The 15,032-nt window shown below is 41.5% G+C and overlaps 9 protein-coding genes across 9 annotated transcripts; 4 read left to right on the forward strand and 5 right to left on the reverse strand.

Annotated features, from left to right (window-relative positions):
• Window positions 1–67: 67 nt before the first annotated feature.
• On the reverse strand, window positions 68–1,378 carry FOA43_001838 (uncharacterized protein; the record flags this gene model as incomplete). Its single annotated transcript, XM_038922145.1, has 1 exon — window positions 68–1,378. One exon carries the CDS (start codon window positions 1,376–1,378, stop codon window positions 68–70), a length of 1,311 nt encoding a protein of 436 aa, XP_038778073.1.
• A 119-nt stretch (window positions 1,379–1,497) lies between these two features.
• Window positions 1,498–3,306, forward strand: FOA43_001839 (uncharacterized protein; the record flags this gene model as incomplete). Its single annotated transcript, XM_038922146.1, has 1 exon — window positions 1,498–3,306. One exon carries the CDS (start codon window positions 1,498–1,500, stop codon window positions 3,304–3,306), a length of 1,809 nt encoding a protein of 602 aa, XP_038778074.1.
• Window positions 3,307–3,311: 5 nt separating this feature from the next.
• Window positions 3,312–5,909, reverse strand: FOA43_001840 (uncharacterized protein; the record flags this gene model as incomplete). The annotated part of the gene is made up of 1 exon (XM_038922147.1): window positions 3,312–5,909. The coding sequence occupies one exon, from the start codon at window positions 5,907–5,909 to the stop codon at window positions 3,312–3,314; it is 2,598 nt and encodes an 865-aa protein (XP_038778075.1).
• Window positions 5,910–6,594: 685 nt separating this feature from the next.
• Window positions 6,595–9,056, forward strand: FOA43_001841 (uncharacterized protein; the record flags this gene model as incomplete). Its single annotated transcript, XM_038922148.1, has 2 exons — window positions 6,595–7,621; window positions 8,092–9,056. 2 exons carry the CDS (start codon window positions 6,595–6,597, stop codon window positions 9,054–9,056), a joined length of 1,992 nt encoding a protein of 663 aa, XP_038778076.1.
• Window positions 9,057–9,059: 3 nt separating this feature from the next.
• Window positions 9,060–9,620, reverse strand: FOA43_001842 (uncharacterized protein; the record flags this gene model as incomplete). Its single annotated transcript, XM_038922149.1, has 1 exon — window positions 9,060–9,620. The coding sequence occupies one exon, from the start codon at window positions 9,618–9,620 to the stop codon at window positions 9,060–9,062; it is 561 nt and encodes a 186-aa protein (XP_038778077.1).
• A 159-nt stretch (window positions 9,621–9,779) lies between these two features.
• FOA43_001843 (uncharacterized protein) lies at window positions 9,780–10,949 on the forward strand (the record flags this gene model as incomplete). The annotated part of the gene is made up of 1 exon (XM_038922150.1): window positions 9,780–10,949. One exon carries the CDS (start codon window positions 9,780–9,782, stop codon window positions 10,947–10,949), a length of 1,170 nt encoding a protein of 389 aa, XP_038778078.1.
• Window positions 10,950–10,958: 9 nt separating this feature from the next.
• Window positions 10,959–12,770, reverse strand: FOA43_001844 (uncharacterized protein; the record flags this gene model as incomplete). Its single annotated transcript, XM_038922151.1, has 1 exon — window positions 10,959–12,770. One exon carries the CDS (start codon window positions 12,768–12,770, stop codon window positions 10,959–10,961), a length of 1,812 nt encoding a protein of 603 aa, XP_038778079.1.
• A 205-nt stretch (window positions 12,771–12,975) lies between these two features.
• FOA43_001845 (uncharacterized protein) lies at window positions 12,976–14,310 on the forward strand (the record flags this gene model as incomplete). Its single annotated transcript, XM_038922152.1, has 1 exon — window positions 12,976–14,310. The coding sequence occupies one exon, from the start codon at window positions 12,976–12,978 to the stop codon at window positions 14,308–14,310; it is 1,335 nt and encodes a 444-aa protein (XP_038778080.1).
• Window positions 14,311–14,314: 4 nt separating this feature from the next.
• On the reverse strand, window positions 14,315–15,025 carry FOA43_001846 (uncharacterized protein; the record flags this gene model as incomplete). The annotated part of the gene is made up of 1 exon (XM_038922153.1): window positions 14,315–15,025. The coding sequence occupies one exon, from the start codon at window positions 15,023–15,025 to the stop codon at window positions 14,315–14,317; it is 711 nt and encodes a 236-aa protein (XP_038778081.1).
• Window positions 15,026–15,032: the final 7 nt, after the last annotated feature.

Raw genomic sequence — 15,032 nt, forward strand, 5'->3', positions numbered from 1 at the left:
TTGATAGAACTTTTCACTTCAGATCTCTTGAGCTTTTATTTATTTTTTTTCTTCAGTACTATAAAAATTACATCTTCTCCAGTAGATTTAATGAATGCATTACCAACTTCTTGTAGTCATCAACACTTCTCATCAAGCTTTCGACCTCCACATACTCATTGGCAGAATGGGCATTATGAATTGATCCTGGTCCATATATATATCTTTTAAATCCTCTTTGAGACAGGTTTGGAACGTCCGTTGAAAATGACAGAGACGAGTGGTTAAATCCTGGAACATCGTAATCCAAGTAAACTGGATTGGACTCTTGTTCCACCTGTAATTCAACCTTGAGAGCTTCTTTTGAGTACTTGTTGATAATCTGCTGCACTATCTTCGATATATCTTCCACGCTACTGGCTACTCTGATTAGAACTGTGCACGCAGCATACGGAGAAACAACGTTGGCAGCATTCGAAGCATCTATTTCCCCAATATTGGCTGTAGTATCTCCCAAAAGCTTGGATCCCGGCCAATCTGCCACTTCTAGATCGTTCATGATCCGAATAAGTACTCTATTGGCATCAACCCCTAAATCGGGATAAGCCGAATGACACGAGTGTCCATATACGCGAATTCGAAAGTAGTAGATTCCCTTATGACCTACTGCCAGCTCATTGTCCGTAGGCTCCCCAAAAATAACCGAGTTCCAGTTGATATTCCTCGAAACAAGCTGCTTATCCGCAGAAACCATACCATCTCCACCAACCTCTTCCCCGACTACGTATAAAAGACTCACGTCTCCTTCGCCAATCTCTCCTTCATCTAATAACTCATCAAAGGCCGTCACCTGAGCCGCTATAGATGCCTTGGCATCGTTGCTTCCACGTCCATATATCCTAAACTTTCCATCTTGCTCATTTTTCTCCACTGAATAATTGAAATACGGAGGAACAGTATCAATATGACTGGTCAATAAGACCTTGGTGCTCTTCTTAGTTCCAAGATATGCCCAAACGTTCTTTCTTCCGTTGGATGAAGCAATATATTCCACGTTAAGTCCCTTTTGCTCGAGATATTCTCCCAAAAAATCACTTCCCTTGTATTCTGCATTACTTAAGGACTCAAAGTTAACGAAATCTCGATGAAATTCAAACAGTTCTCGTCTCTCTGAGAACTCCGGTGGTACCGGTTGAAATAGTTCGGCCAAAGCATGAACAGACGCTGATCCAGACACTGATCCAGACACTGATCCAGACACTGAACCAGATACCTCAATGGGAACCGCTTGTGACACCTGAACAGTGCATAAACCTAGAAGAAGACTGACTAATGCCTTTATCATCATAGATGAGACAACAGTATCCACTGGTAGATCTAACATACCCCGCAAAATCATCCTTATATAACATGGTGTACGGATGCAAGACCGTTCACCTCTAAACAAGCTTTGCATTATTCACTTCGTTATAGCTTAGTCATCTCATTCAATCATCGAGCTGTTTCATCTGTAGAGCTATGGATCTCACGTTCTCTAAACTTTACGTCTATAATTTGGACGATGATGTTTTAGACTCGTTGAAGCTAATGTATTTCGATTCTGGCACTTATGAGCAGAAGACAGAGGACGAATACATTAAGCACAAGAAAGCCAGTGAATCTGATTACGTCCAACAGACACAGCAGTTTGCAATTGCACCTATAATTAAGCCAAAGCCTAGGAATGTTCCAAAACCACAAGAAAGCGATTATGACAAGTACAATAAAAGACGTCAGGCCAATAAGCTCGAGCCTTTAACAGAGGAAGAATTTGAGGCCCGAATGGATCAGTTGAGTATCTCTGACGACGACGACGAAGAAGAAGAAGAAGGAGAAACGTTGCCAGATATTCCTGAAGCATCTGATGGTGCACAGACCACTTCAATAAGCTTCATCTACACCAGATCGCCGTGCATTCTCTTTAACTCGTCTCTATTGCCTCATGACAAATGCTTCAGTGTGTATAAGACCACTTTAGACGTTTCAGGCTTCGATTCTGAGCCATTCAAGACCATAAAAGCGTTTAATACACTGCAAATGAAAGAAACTCTCTCACAAAGAATGTCTGCGTTGTTCATGATTGGTGGAGGACATTTTGCTGGAGCCATCATTTCTCATAAGCCTATTGCTACCAAGGGTAACAAGGGAACTCCGGAAGAGTTGCGATTACAGTCGGTAAACTTCGTTGTTCACAAAACTTTCCATAGATACACTACTAGAAGAAAGCAGGGTGGTTCACAGAGTGCCTCAGACAATGCCAGGGGTAAAGCCAATAGTGCGGGCTCCAGTTTGAGGCGTTACAACGAACAGGCGCTTCAACAAGAAGTTGAGCAATTGCTACAATCTTGGAAGCCTTATTTGGACAAATGTGAGAAGATATTCATCAAGGCCAATGGTGCTTATTCGCACAAATCTTTAGTGAGTAAGAATACAGGTGCAGCAATCAGTGTGGGCGATAAAAGAATCCGACTCTTCCCTTTCACCACCAAAAGACCTACAACGATGGAGCTACGTAGGGCTTGGTGTGAGTTATCATATTTGAAAGTGGTAGATGTTCCAGAAGATAATCGTGCTGCTTTTGAGAGAGAGATGAAACGGAATGAATTCTTGGAGAAGTCTAAGCAGCAGTCAAAGCAGCCGCCGCAGAACAGTCCTAGGAAGATCAGTGAGCAAGAAAGAATCACCAACGAGCTAATTGCATTGCTCAGAAAGTCCAAAGCACCTGCACTCATCTCATACGTGCGCACTAATAAAGTGAACGTGAACATGTCGCTTGAACCTGTATCTGAATACTGCAGACATACTCCAACATTGCTTCATTATGCATCAAAAAATGGTCTTCATAGAATGTGCCAGGTGCTATTGACCAGCTTAAAGGCAGATCCGACTATTGAGAATGTCGTGGGAAGAACGGCCTACCAAATTGCTTCTGACTCAACGACAAAATGTGCATTTGAAATTGCTAGGTATAATCTTGGAGAAGATTACTGTAAGTGGGAGGAAGACGCTAAAGTTCCTGAAGCAAGGAGTAGAGAAGAAGTGGATAAACTAATAAGTGAGGAAAAGGAAAAGGAGAAGGAAGAAACCAAGAAAGTACACGAGGAAGAGTTGGAAAGTGCCAGAAAAGGGATTAAAGAGAGGCATGACAAGAAGTTCGGCAAGGGAAGAACGATCGGATTGGTAAACGAGCAGACAAAGCTGGAAGCGTTGTCTCCCGAGCAGCGAATGCGTGTAATGAGAGAGCAAAGGGCCAGAGCGGCCGAAGCAAGACTGAGAAAGAACCCATAGACCTCTTAGTACTTTCCAAAGACATAGTTTACATAGATCTTGTTGGAGTCCTGTTCGTGTAATAAAGTATCTATTATCTCGTCATCTGTACTCACTTTTTTACACCCTCCTGATGGATTAATATGTCGATAACCCTTAAGGCACCTCTGTATCTGCTTCTGCTTCTGTTCGATGCTGGCCTGTTCATCAGTTTGGCACTTCTGGCTGAAGTTCAAAGCAGTCATAAAATGAGGCTCGTCCAAGAGTTGAGAGCCACGTTCATCTGGCTGGTCTTCTTCAGCGGTCTTCAATTCTTCTCCATCTCCCTCACAATCGCAGAGCATTAAATCATGAGTATTGCTTTGACAGTGCTGGTTCACTGTAAATATATCCTTGAGATCAGAATTGTTAAAGAAATCCTCGTTAGAGCCGGCAGAGTCGTCCAAAAACCGATCACTCAAGTTCTTCTTGATCAACTGTCGCTGAAAGATCTTTTCGTCAATACAGCCGCTTGTAACAAGCCTGTAGATTTTAACTTCTTTCTTCTGTCCCTCTCTATGAATTCTAGCCATAGCCTGAAGATCTACCGATGGATTCCAATCATTATCAAACATAATAAGTCTTGAAGCACCCGTCAAGTTCAACCCAATTCCACCTGCCTTTGCACTGAGTAAGAATATAAAACAGCTATCTTTCGAAGATCGGTTGAATTCATTGACAATGCGTCCACGGTCCTTAGAAGGTGTGGATCCATCAAGCCTTGTATAACTAAGTCGAAGGCTTTCAAGTGTCTTCTCTAAAATATCCAATACCTGAGTAAAATTAGAGATGATAACTACTTTCTCATCCTGAGTCTTCTGATATATAAGTCCCAAGAGCCTCATTAGTAGTAAGATTTTACCACTCTTGACCTTTCTACCAATGTCAGATTTAAACTTGTCGTCGTTCACGTCGTGGCAGGCTTCTAAAAAGAACAAATCGTCCTTTAAAAGAGAAGGAGAATTACAAATCTTTCTAAATGTGGTGATCAAACTAAGAGAGTCTCGAAGTAATTCGTTTCTTTCGTCTTGAAGGATTTTATTGAACTTTTGAGTCTTTAAAACAGCACCAAATAACTCAAGTTGAAGCTTTGTAGGTGGTGCAAATAGAACATAGTCGGATCTCTTTGGAAGATACTCAGTAATTTCAGAATTGGTTCTTCTTAGAAGAAACTGTTTGGTAAGATCAATCAATTCTTCTGACTTGTTGTTACCTGCTTTGATTATAGCAGAATTTTTGCAGTTGGGGTCTCTGGATCGTAAAATAAGCTTCATATAGTTCTTTTGGAAGTCCTTAAAGCTACCCAAAACGCCAGGATTGGTGAAATTAATAATATTGTAAAACTCAGTCAGGTCGTTCTGGATGGGGGTGCCTGTAAGCAAGATTCTACGCTGAATATTGAGTGATTCCAAAGTTTTAAACACCTTGTTGGAACTGTTTTTTAGTCGATGACCTTCATCGCATATAACGAGATCGAATTTAGCATCAGCAAGTTCATCAGACATCGATTGCATCTTCTCGTAGCCAATGATGAGAACTTGATATACCTTAGTATTTGCAAAAGATTTGAGAATCTGCTTGTCAGATTGATGGAACGATTGTTGACTTCCATCAATGGCCAAAATATTGAGTCGATTGTGGTTGATTTTACCGAGCCATTTGTGGAACTCGTTCTTCCAGTTATTGACTAAAGTCACCGGACAGCATACCAGTACTTTATTGTGAATTATAGGCTTCTGGCCTACAAATGGAGTCTGTCTGATGAGAGTCCAGATCAAAGCAATTGATTGCAAAGTCTTTCCAAGTCCCATATCATCTGCCAATATTGCACCATGACCATGGCCTTTAAATTCACGATAACCCATAATACATTCATACAAGAAAACGATTCCTTGTCTTTGGTGGGGTCTGAGAATTCCTGATAGGTCTGGATCAACCACTACATCACGAACAGATCTGTTAGTTGCAGGTGGCCTGGGCATTATAAGTGGATTCTCAAAAGTTTCTGGATCAAACAAGGGCTCCGGAGAGGCTGAGAGGTTATGTGACAGCTTTATTGGAGGTCTGGAAGATATCTGAGTAACGATTTTGCGTCTTTTCACTGTTAAAGGGCTGATTAGACTTCTCTTTGTAGTCGAAGCGGCCGGAGCCAGCAAAGCAGCCGAACCCACTGAAGCCACTGAAGCCACCGACCCCACTAAAGCCACCGGAGCCACTGATACACCCTCAGCAATCTCCTCATTCAACTCACACTCATATCCTCCACATTTAAACACGCGATTGTTAAAGACGTGCTTAGAATAGTTAAAAAGCCTCCCTAGAAACATCCCATCAGAGTCTCTAACTGTAGCCGTGTTGGATGAAGAGTTCAAATAGAGTATTCCATCGCCGTCCCAGGACTTATTTTTCCTCTGAGTGGGTTTTCTCCAAAGAATGGTAAAGGATGAACGATTGACTTGACGCGTAGGCTTAGGCTTAGGTTCAGGTTCAGGTTCAACCTTGGGTGTGTCTATAGAAGGTCCTGCATTGGTCGTCAAAGAAGTCTGCAATTTCCGAGGCCTAAATGGAGTATCTAAGTTAAGCATGCAGTAAAAATGAACGAAGGTGAAGAAAGAAGCTGTACTCTTGATGCCTTAACCAACTCAGTCCTTGATAAATCTTATGTACCTGATTTGGCGCGTGGCTGAGCTAGAACTTGTGTGGCTAAGCAAAAGAAGAAGCATCCATGCCGCAGACTTGGATCCCGGGAACCCCAAACCCCAAAACCCAGGAACTCGGCCCCCCAAGAACTCAGAGACCGAGAAACCCCGTTGAACAGCACCATACAGCCTTACACAACTGCCGTATCTGACGTTTTCAATTGCCCTTTTGACGCGTCGTTTCATCTGTCTAATAGCCATTCACCGCTAAATGAAACCAGCACCGCCTGGAGAATCGAGACTCAGAAAGAAAAAAGATAAATAAGATAATTCGCATAGAAAACAAAAACAGGCAAAAGGATCTTCTTTGTTCTGACATAGGCGTTCAATCAATAGCATGCAGCCGAATACAGCACAGATGCCTCAGCTCACACCACGAGACGCACGGGTTCCTTCGGTTACTGTGGTTCCTGCGGTTCCTGCGATTCCTGTGGTTCCTCAGGAACAGAGAATTCATACGGTTTCAGCAGCACAAGAGTCACATACAGTCTCACCACAAGAGTCTCAACCGGCCCCACCACCTCGTTCTATGCCTATGACGCCGTCAATGAGCAACCGTTCATCGTTTCAGATGCCCAAGACACCTGAGCAGACGCCATCTCAGCCTCAGTCTGAGGGAACTCCTCTTCTGTCTCCATCGTATATGGCCACTACGCCTCATAAACGTAGAAGCACGGATTTTTACAGCCTTTTAAAATCTCCCATGCAAATCAGTGAGGATGGCATGAAACGGAAGTCCTTGGAATTTGCTAAGGCAAAGGTTACAGAGGGTGAAGGAAGCTCCAGGAATAGTATAGGGAGTGTAAGCAATATTGGGGGCTCTTCTCCAGGCGCGTCTGGGTCCTTGGGTTCTGGAGATTTTGTTTTCCATGACTCTACAGGTTCCAGGCTTCTCAAATCACCCAATAGATCGTCTCCTTCCACGTTTTCTCGAGTGGCACGCAATGATACCGATATAAAAAGGATCTCTGATAATCTCCGAACACGTCTTAACTATGCCAAGGCGAAAATCCAGCATGGTTGGTCTGATAAGTCCTTGACAGAAGTTCAACAAAGGCTTCAAAGCAAAAAGGAAAGCAAAATACTCACAGAGGAAGAAAAAAGTCAGTATGATGAGTTCTGGAAGCTCCAGAAGGATGAGTTGCCAGCTCAGGTATCTCCCCATCACAGAAAGAAATCGTCATCATCGGTATCGTCTACTTCTCGTCTGAGTCTCGATCAGATCGCTGCCAATAGACACAATCGAGGGTCTGCTGACAAGGCCTTGTTTAAAGCATTGAACCCTGGTGATAGTCCGCGTCGTTTTGGTAGATCTCCAATAACCCTTCACACCCCGAGGGCTCCTCCTCCTCCTTTGCCGACTGTTCGTACATCTCCTTCACCTGAAAATCGCTTGGAACAGGATGCTATTATGTCATTAATGTCTCTTTCGTCACCTACGAAGAAGTTCTCAGGTTCCACGGCTACTTCTGCCTCTAATTCAGTACCAGTATCTCCAAGTGGATCTTCTAGAACATCTCCTAATGGATCTCCAACAAAAAAGTATGCCGTTTCCGCACCACAGCTACTTCCTCCCTTGGGTAAACTGCCCATTCCCCGTCTATCGTCATCTCCTTCTCATCTTTCGCCTGCTCATCATCTTCCACCTCCTCGGCTCGGTTCAAGCAAATTTGGTGACTCTTCAGCACCTACTGAGGGCGGCGAAACAACGGATGAAGAAACAGAAGATGAGGAAGACGCCGTTCGTGGTTCTACAGTCAAATCATTACCCATTTCACGTACCCTACCTCTACCCAAGTTATCTTTTGCAGCTTCATCTACCACTCCGAGTAATTTTGGCTTAACAGAACAGCTGAAAATTCAGCCTCTGATCTCCAAACGAACCGTTCAAGAAGATGATGAAAAGACCATGAGCGAGGACTCATCCTAATATATAGTTAAGTGTATTGTATTAAATGTAAGATAGTATTAAAGGACCAATTGAAATAATCGCGAAGACCTACCCGCCCAAAAAGATGAAGTGAAATTCTTTACATCACTTTGGTCACTTTGTCTTCTTCCATTCGAGCATCGATGAAAGACTGTATCAAACCGTTTCCTACACATCACGAAGATGTGGTTTTAGATGTCGAATACGACTTTTACGGTCATCAATTGGCCACTTGTTCTGCCGATCAACACATCAAAGTGTTTGACCTTGATCCTGCTACCTCTAAATGGGTACTCAACGACTCGTGGAAGGCCCATGATTCTAATATAATTCGAGTGGGGTTCGCCAACCCTGAATATGGTCATTTACTTCTCTCTGCTTCGTATGATCGAACTCTTAAGATCTGGGAAGAGAACTTTGATGAGCCTGTTGGTTCAGGAAGAAGATGGACACGACTAGTAACTATAGCTGATTCACATGGACCTTTATATGACAGCTGCTTTGTTCCATCATTTTTGGGATTGAAAGTGGGCACCATTGGCTCTGATGGAAAATTGAGGATCTATGAGAACCTGGATCCATCCGATTTACGCGATTGGACACTCGTAGAGGAGATTAACGTGCTCAAGGCTCCTGTGGCCTCGCATTTACAGAGTGATTTCAACGTTTGTTGGTGTCCATCAAGATTCTCGTGCGAGAAACTTTGTGTTAGTGCGTTAGATCAGGCATACATTTACTATAAAGATGAAAATTCAAACAAATTCAAACTGGGAGAGGTTCTTCCTGAGCATAATGGATTGATTAGATCTGTGGCATGGGCTCCTCTGATGGGCAAATCGTATCATCTGATTGCTACAGCTTGCAAAGATGGATATGTGAGGATATTTAAATTGACGGAGAATGTTCAATCACCGGGAGATGTTAGCTTTGATATTTCATTGATTGGCTCATTCAATGATCATACAGGAGAAGTTTGGAGAGTGTCTTGGAATATGACTGGAACAATACTAAGTAGTTGTGGAGATGATGGATTGGTTAGACTTTATAAGTCCAACTATGCCAATGATTTTCAATGTATGAGTGTGATAAGCACCACTCATTGAACCCTATTCCTTATTCAACTTCAATAGATCTTCAAATTGCTCGTCTCCTATCACCTCTCCATGCAAACCTTCTAACTCCCTAATCACTCTCTCTACCTTCTCTGCCTCTTGGCTCGTTGCGCTTGTCAACCCCTTCAATTCGTCCATCAAGCTACCATATTCCTTCTTCAATTCGTATAATTTCCCATCCATGTTCTTAATTGATCTTTCTTTGAGCTCAATCAATCTACTCTCGACGATCTGCTCAGGCTTCACCTTATCTAGATGTATTACATTCTTATCGTTTTTTACCTGCCTATCTCTCGCATCAACAACAATCATATCCAATTCATTGAGCTTCTCTTTAATCTGTCTATCTCTGTAGATCTTCTCACATTCGGTCTCAGCCTTTTCTTTCCATAACTCCACAATCTGCCTCCTCACAAACTCAAGTACCTCAGCATCAATCATAGGGTAGCACTCCTGTAGCTTATCTAAAGTAAACTTATTGAGCGTTGCCTCAAGTGAAAAGTTCACCGCCTTTCGAAACCCATCGTATCTAACAAATTCAGTGTTATTATCCATGACGATGATGAAGAATAACAAGGGAAACACAAACTACGAGTCTCTGCGGCTCATTTAAAAGCCTTGAAATATCTCACTCAATTTTTCACCTATTTTTCATCCATCAAACCTTGTACTCTTTTTTTTACTTTTCTTTTCTTCTTCTTATCTCTCTAAAGAATGAAAATACTCGCTTCTGCATCGGATTCTGGTTCCTTGAAGGAAATCGTTTGTCCTAGGGGAACAGATACTTCCATACAGACTGCTCCTCAACCTATATCAATCACTACCTATTGTAAAGAGACTAGATCTACTAGAATACTTCAGTTTATCCTATATGAAACCAAATATCTCATAGCTACAAGGGCTGGAGGATCGATTTGTGTCTATGATCTTTTGGATAGTTACAAACTAGTTCATAGATTCTTGGGATTTGGCCAGAATTCCACAGACTTGTTTGTATCACTTTTCGTCAATCCTTTGGACAAATTATGCTACTCGTGTACTCTATCTGGCCAAGTTTTTGTCATAGATCCGGCTGATTTGGACAAGGAGGCAGTTAAGTTGCAACTTCCACCTTCCAATAGTGTCGAATGTTTTGTGTGTGATTCCATTAGACCAGATATCTTTGCCTATGGAGGAAAAGAAAATGATCTCAAAGTAGTGAAGCTTGAGAAGGATCAGTTTCAGCTTGTTTTCAAAGCTAGAAACGTTCCAGACAATCGTTTGGACCTTAGAGAACCTGTTTGGGTGAAGAAAATAGAGTTTCTGTCCGAGGATTCTGATAACCCAGACACTTATAAGCTTATTATAGTCACTGGATATGGTCAAATTAGATACTATGATTCCTCTGAATCCAGAAGACCTTCTTTTAACTTCAAAGTTTTACCTGATGCGTTAATCACTCTAAAGAAAGTGAAAGGTGAACCTTCCCATATAATTTGCTCCGATATAAAGACTACCACGGCCAAGTTCGATTACAAAACTGGTCTAATGCAGGGTAAATTTCACGGTACAGTTGGTTGTACCCAAGCTCTTGATATTTTTGAGCCTACCAAATTACTTGCAACTGGGGGGTTGGACAGATATGTGAGATGCTTTGATATTGCAAGTCGTAAATGCTTCGTTAAAGTGTATGTGGGTACACACATAAGTGATGTGATGGTGTTGGAGGATAATTGGAGAGAACAGAGAGAATTGAAGAAGAAGAAGAAAGAAAGAAGCAAGAAGACGAAATCCGAATCCGAAGAAGGAGAAGAAGATGGTGAATCTGATAGCGATGCCGATGACTTGTGGAGTAAGTTGGAAGAGAATCTCCTTAAAGCTAGAAAGAAAAGAAAATTGCGTTAGAATACTATATTAAGCTAATTTACTCATCTTTTTGTCGTGGCCATTCTTCCTATTATGGTTTCCTCTACTAGCCTTGTTCTTCGATTTATCGCGTTGCTGCTTACGAGTATCTGGCGGACCTGGAGGTGGATGCTGATGCTGATTATGAGGTTTGAATACTCTTCGAGTACTTTCATAGTCTTCGTCTTCGTCTCCGTCTCCGTCTCCGTCTCCGTCTCCTTCACCCTTTCTATACTTTGTTCTAGGCTTCAGTTTCTTATCATTCAACGATCCTCCACTTTCTATCTGTTGTTGCTCCAACAACCTATACTTATGTGGATTCCTTTCCAACATCCGAGCCCAGCCTTCAATTTGTTCATCGACCCATCCAAATTCCTTCTTCAACTGACCTCTGTAGTTCGTATGACGATTTCTGGTGGCAAATAGATCTGGATCGCTCTTATAAATGAGGAAAAGCTTCATATCAAGAGCATTTTCCTTCGCAGGACCTTTTTTACTACTTCTCTTTATAGCAGGACCTTCAGTCAACTCAGAATCAATATAGGTATCATCAGGTTCATCTTCGTCAGATTCATACATCATATTCAAAGCTCTAACCAATGACTTCTTCTTTAGTTCTTCTTTAGTGGTGCGATCTAAATCCTCACGACTCTTCTGTTTCTTACCAAATTGAACTTCAACGTTTTTTCCCTTCAATTTGTAATCAACAACATTACTGGGCTTTTCAATATACTCTTTAACAGAACCAATATCATCAGGACTCTCTAACAGTTTGTTTACTATCGAGCTAACTTCTCCTTTATTATCAACTAGTAATGTTTTAACCTGAGCTTCATTAAGTTGTGGAAAGAAATCTAGCACCTCTTTAATTTTGACTAGATCGAACGTCTTAGTTTTAGTATTAGTTTTAGTTTTGTGTTTCTGAAGATACTCCAACTTTCCGGTTATATCAGGATTAATATCCTGATATCTCTTAGAAAGAATTATCTTTGCCAATAATGGATGATCTTTGAGTAACTGATTCATTGACTTAACATTCAACTCCTTCCTGATCAAATCGATCGTCTTGCTACTGTCTAAACTTACTATAGAAACAAGCATCAACTGAAAACACTGCTCACTATGAATGGACTCACCGTTATTGAATAATCTCTCGATCTCGTTAATCCAGTAACTATTAACAAACTTTACAGCAAAGTTAGAGGATTGCTGATGTTCCTTACTAACTCTGCCAAAATAACGATTATTAGCATTCTTCGACCCTTTAGGTTGAATCCTTTGGCCAAGCAAAGCGTACAATGTCTCTAAATCGGCTCGATTAAATTTCTTCTCCGCCACAAGTTTAATCACATGATCCTGAACGTTCCTTCCCTCTACTAACTTCCTCACCACATTAATGTTAATGAGTGATTGATTGGTGGACATATTTTGAACAGCCAACTTCACATAAACTTTGCAAAAATCCCAAACTGAAGATCCTGTCAACTGTAAGTTCACCAAATGGAACGTCTTAATAAATTGGAACACTACCAACTTCAATATTCTCTGACTCTCCACTATATCAGGATTGATGGCTCCTAAGGAAAAGACCTTTGTGGCCTCCTCACTGGATTCATACAAATAGCCTTTGAGAAATGCTGTAAGCTGCTGTTTGCTTCGTGTCGACAATTGGGCGTCTCTTTTGTCAGTCAAAATGATAAGCTTTTGAAATAACTCTATGTAAACTTCAAGGAGATGACTCCATATCACTGGGTCTTTATCGATCATACTCGAACGGAGTTGAAATGGTGGAAATGCCACTATAGGAATGTCGATTTCCATGGTATGAGATAAGAAGGGAAAAGGGAGAAGGAGAAGGGAGGAGAAGGAGAAGGAGAAGGAGAAGGAGAGAATTGATGAGATAATGATAAGTTCCATAATCGCTTACATAATCGATCACAATATTACTTCACTAGTCTACTTCACTAGTTTAATTCACTAGTTTATAGCTACGTTCGTCACGAACCTGTGCAATCTCTTTATCTGTATGTTGTTACTTGTTCTCTCTGCGTTCGTTGCAATTCTCTACAATGACCAGTTTCAGCCGTTTCAAGCGGCCGTGGGATTCTCGTTATTGGGTTACACCTTCACTACCTATATGATTCCTAGAGTGTCCACTGCATTCATCAAACGGGGTTTGTTTGGTAGAGATATGTCTAAAATAGGTAAGCCAATTTGTCCTGAGACGATCGGGGTGATACCAGCCATATGTTACATGTTTCTTATGATTCTGTTCATACCTTTCATGTACGTTCGTTACTATTATCACGGTGATGGATCATCCTTAAGTGAGCCAGCCAGTCTTTTCCCGAACGGAAAACTCTCCAGCTTTCTTAGTGGAATGCTATGCTTACAATCCATGATTTTGTTGGGTCTTATGGACGATTTGTTCGATATTCGTTGGAGACATAAGTTCTTTCTTCCTGCCATCGCTGCCATTCCGCTTTTGGTGATCTATTACGTTGATTTTGGTGTCACTTCGGTATTGATTCCGTCGTTTCTAAAGCGATGCCTTAATGTGACGTCAAATTCGTTTGATCTGGGCGTCTTCTATTACTTTTATATGGCGGCAGTGGCCATTTTCTGTCCCAATTCTGTCAATATATTGGCAGGTATCAACGGCTTGGAGGTGGGTCAAACCGTTGTCATTGCAGTTCTCTTAATTCTAAATGACTTGTGCTATATGCTTATGGGTGATTTGGGATCTCCCGCTTATTCGGTTCACCTTTATTCGTCGTGTATGCTTATTCCTTTCCTTGGAATCTCCTTAGGTCTCCTCAAGTTCAATTGGTTTCCTGCCAGAGTGTTTGTAGGTGATACCTGGTGCTATTTCTCCGGTATGGTGTTTGCGGTGGTGGGAATCTCGGGTCATTTTGCCAAAACTCTTCTGTTGTTTTTTGTGCCTCAAATCTTGAACTTTATCTACAGTTCTCCTCAATTGTTCCACTTGGTTCCCTGTCCTCGTCATAGGCTACCTCACTTTGACGCAAAGGACGGTCTAATGCACAATTCTTGGACAGAATATGATAGAGATCATCCCATAAAGAAGGTGATGGTTCCTATTTTCAGTGCTTTCGAGAAGATAAGGTTGATAAAACTAGTCAGGAATTCAAATGGAACCATAATCAAATCTTCCAACATGACACTGATCAACTTGGTCATCATCTGGTTCGGACCAAAGAGAGAAGATCATCTATGTGCTCTTATTATGGCTCTACAGTTTCTTACTGGCCTTTTTATGTTGATTCTAAGGCATACCGTGGCTCCTATGTTGTTTGGATTTGACAATTCTTGGAATATGTTGGAAAGAAGGTGGAATTAAGTGGCTATTTATGCTGATCTAGAAACTCCTTTCTCTGTCTCATCAACTCGTCTGTCAACCTCTTCATCTCCTCGTGCTTAATCAAACTCTTACAATTATAAAATTCATCCATTCTAATACCGTGAAGTCTTTCATATTCAAAGGTTTGGACTAGAAGCTCATACTTGTCGATATCCTTGACTATGGTACCCTCTAAATTTCTTTGGTATTCATAGTCGAGCCACAAATCGACGATCTCTTTAGAAAAGTTCTCGTTATAAGGCTTAATGACTTCACTTAGGAACTGAATCGTCTTATATTCCCTAGAATGCTTCTCGGCCTTCTTCACATTAGGATCTTGAGGAACAATATCACCAACTAAACTTTCAGCGATGTCGTGAATCAACGCGATCTTGACACATTGAGAGAGATCTGGTGTAGTCTTACCATTACTCTCCTTAGTAAACGCAAATTTATCTAGCGACATGGCAATGATAGACATTCTATACATATGATCAGCAATAGATTCCGGATTGGTTATTTTGTTCTTATCGATCCATCCTGTTCTCTTTTGCTCCTTTAAAAGAGACACGATCTGATAAAATGCACTGATGTAGTTGTAGTTATGACCGTCATTAATTTTGGCAGGTGTGAGTAGATCGAGGATCTTCTGAGGAACCTGTTTTCGGGGGTCCCAATTGGACGTAACGCTGGTTTCAGTAGATGCTGGAGTCATGAAAGTT

The sequence above is a fragment of the Brettanomyces nanus genome, chromosome 1, assembly GCF_011074865.1.
Source record: "Brettanomyces nanus chromosome 1, complete sequence".
Lineage (NCBI taxonomy): Eukaryota > Fungi > Ascomycota > Pichiomycetes > Pichiales > Pichiaceae > Brettanomyces > Brettanomyces nanus.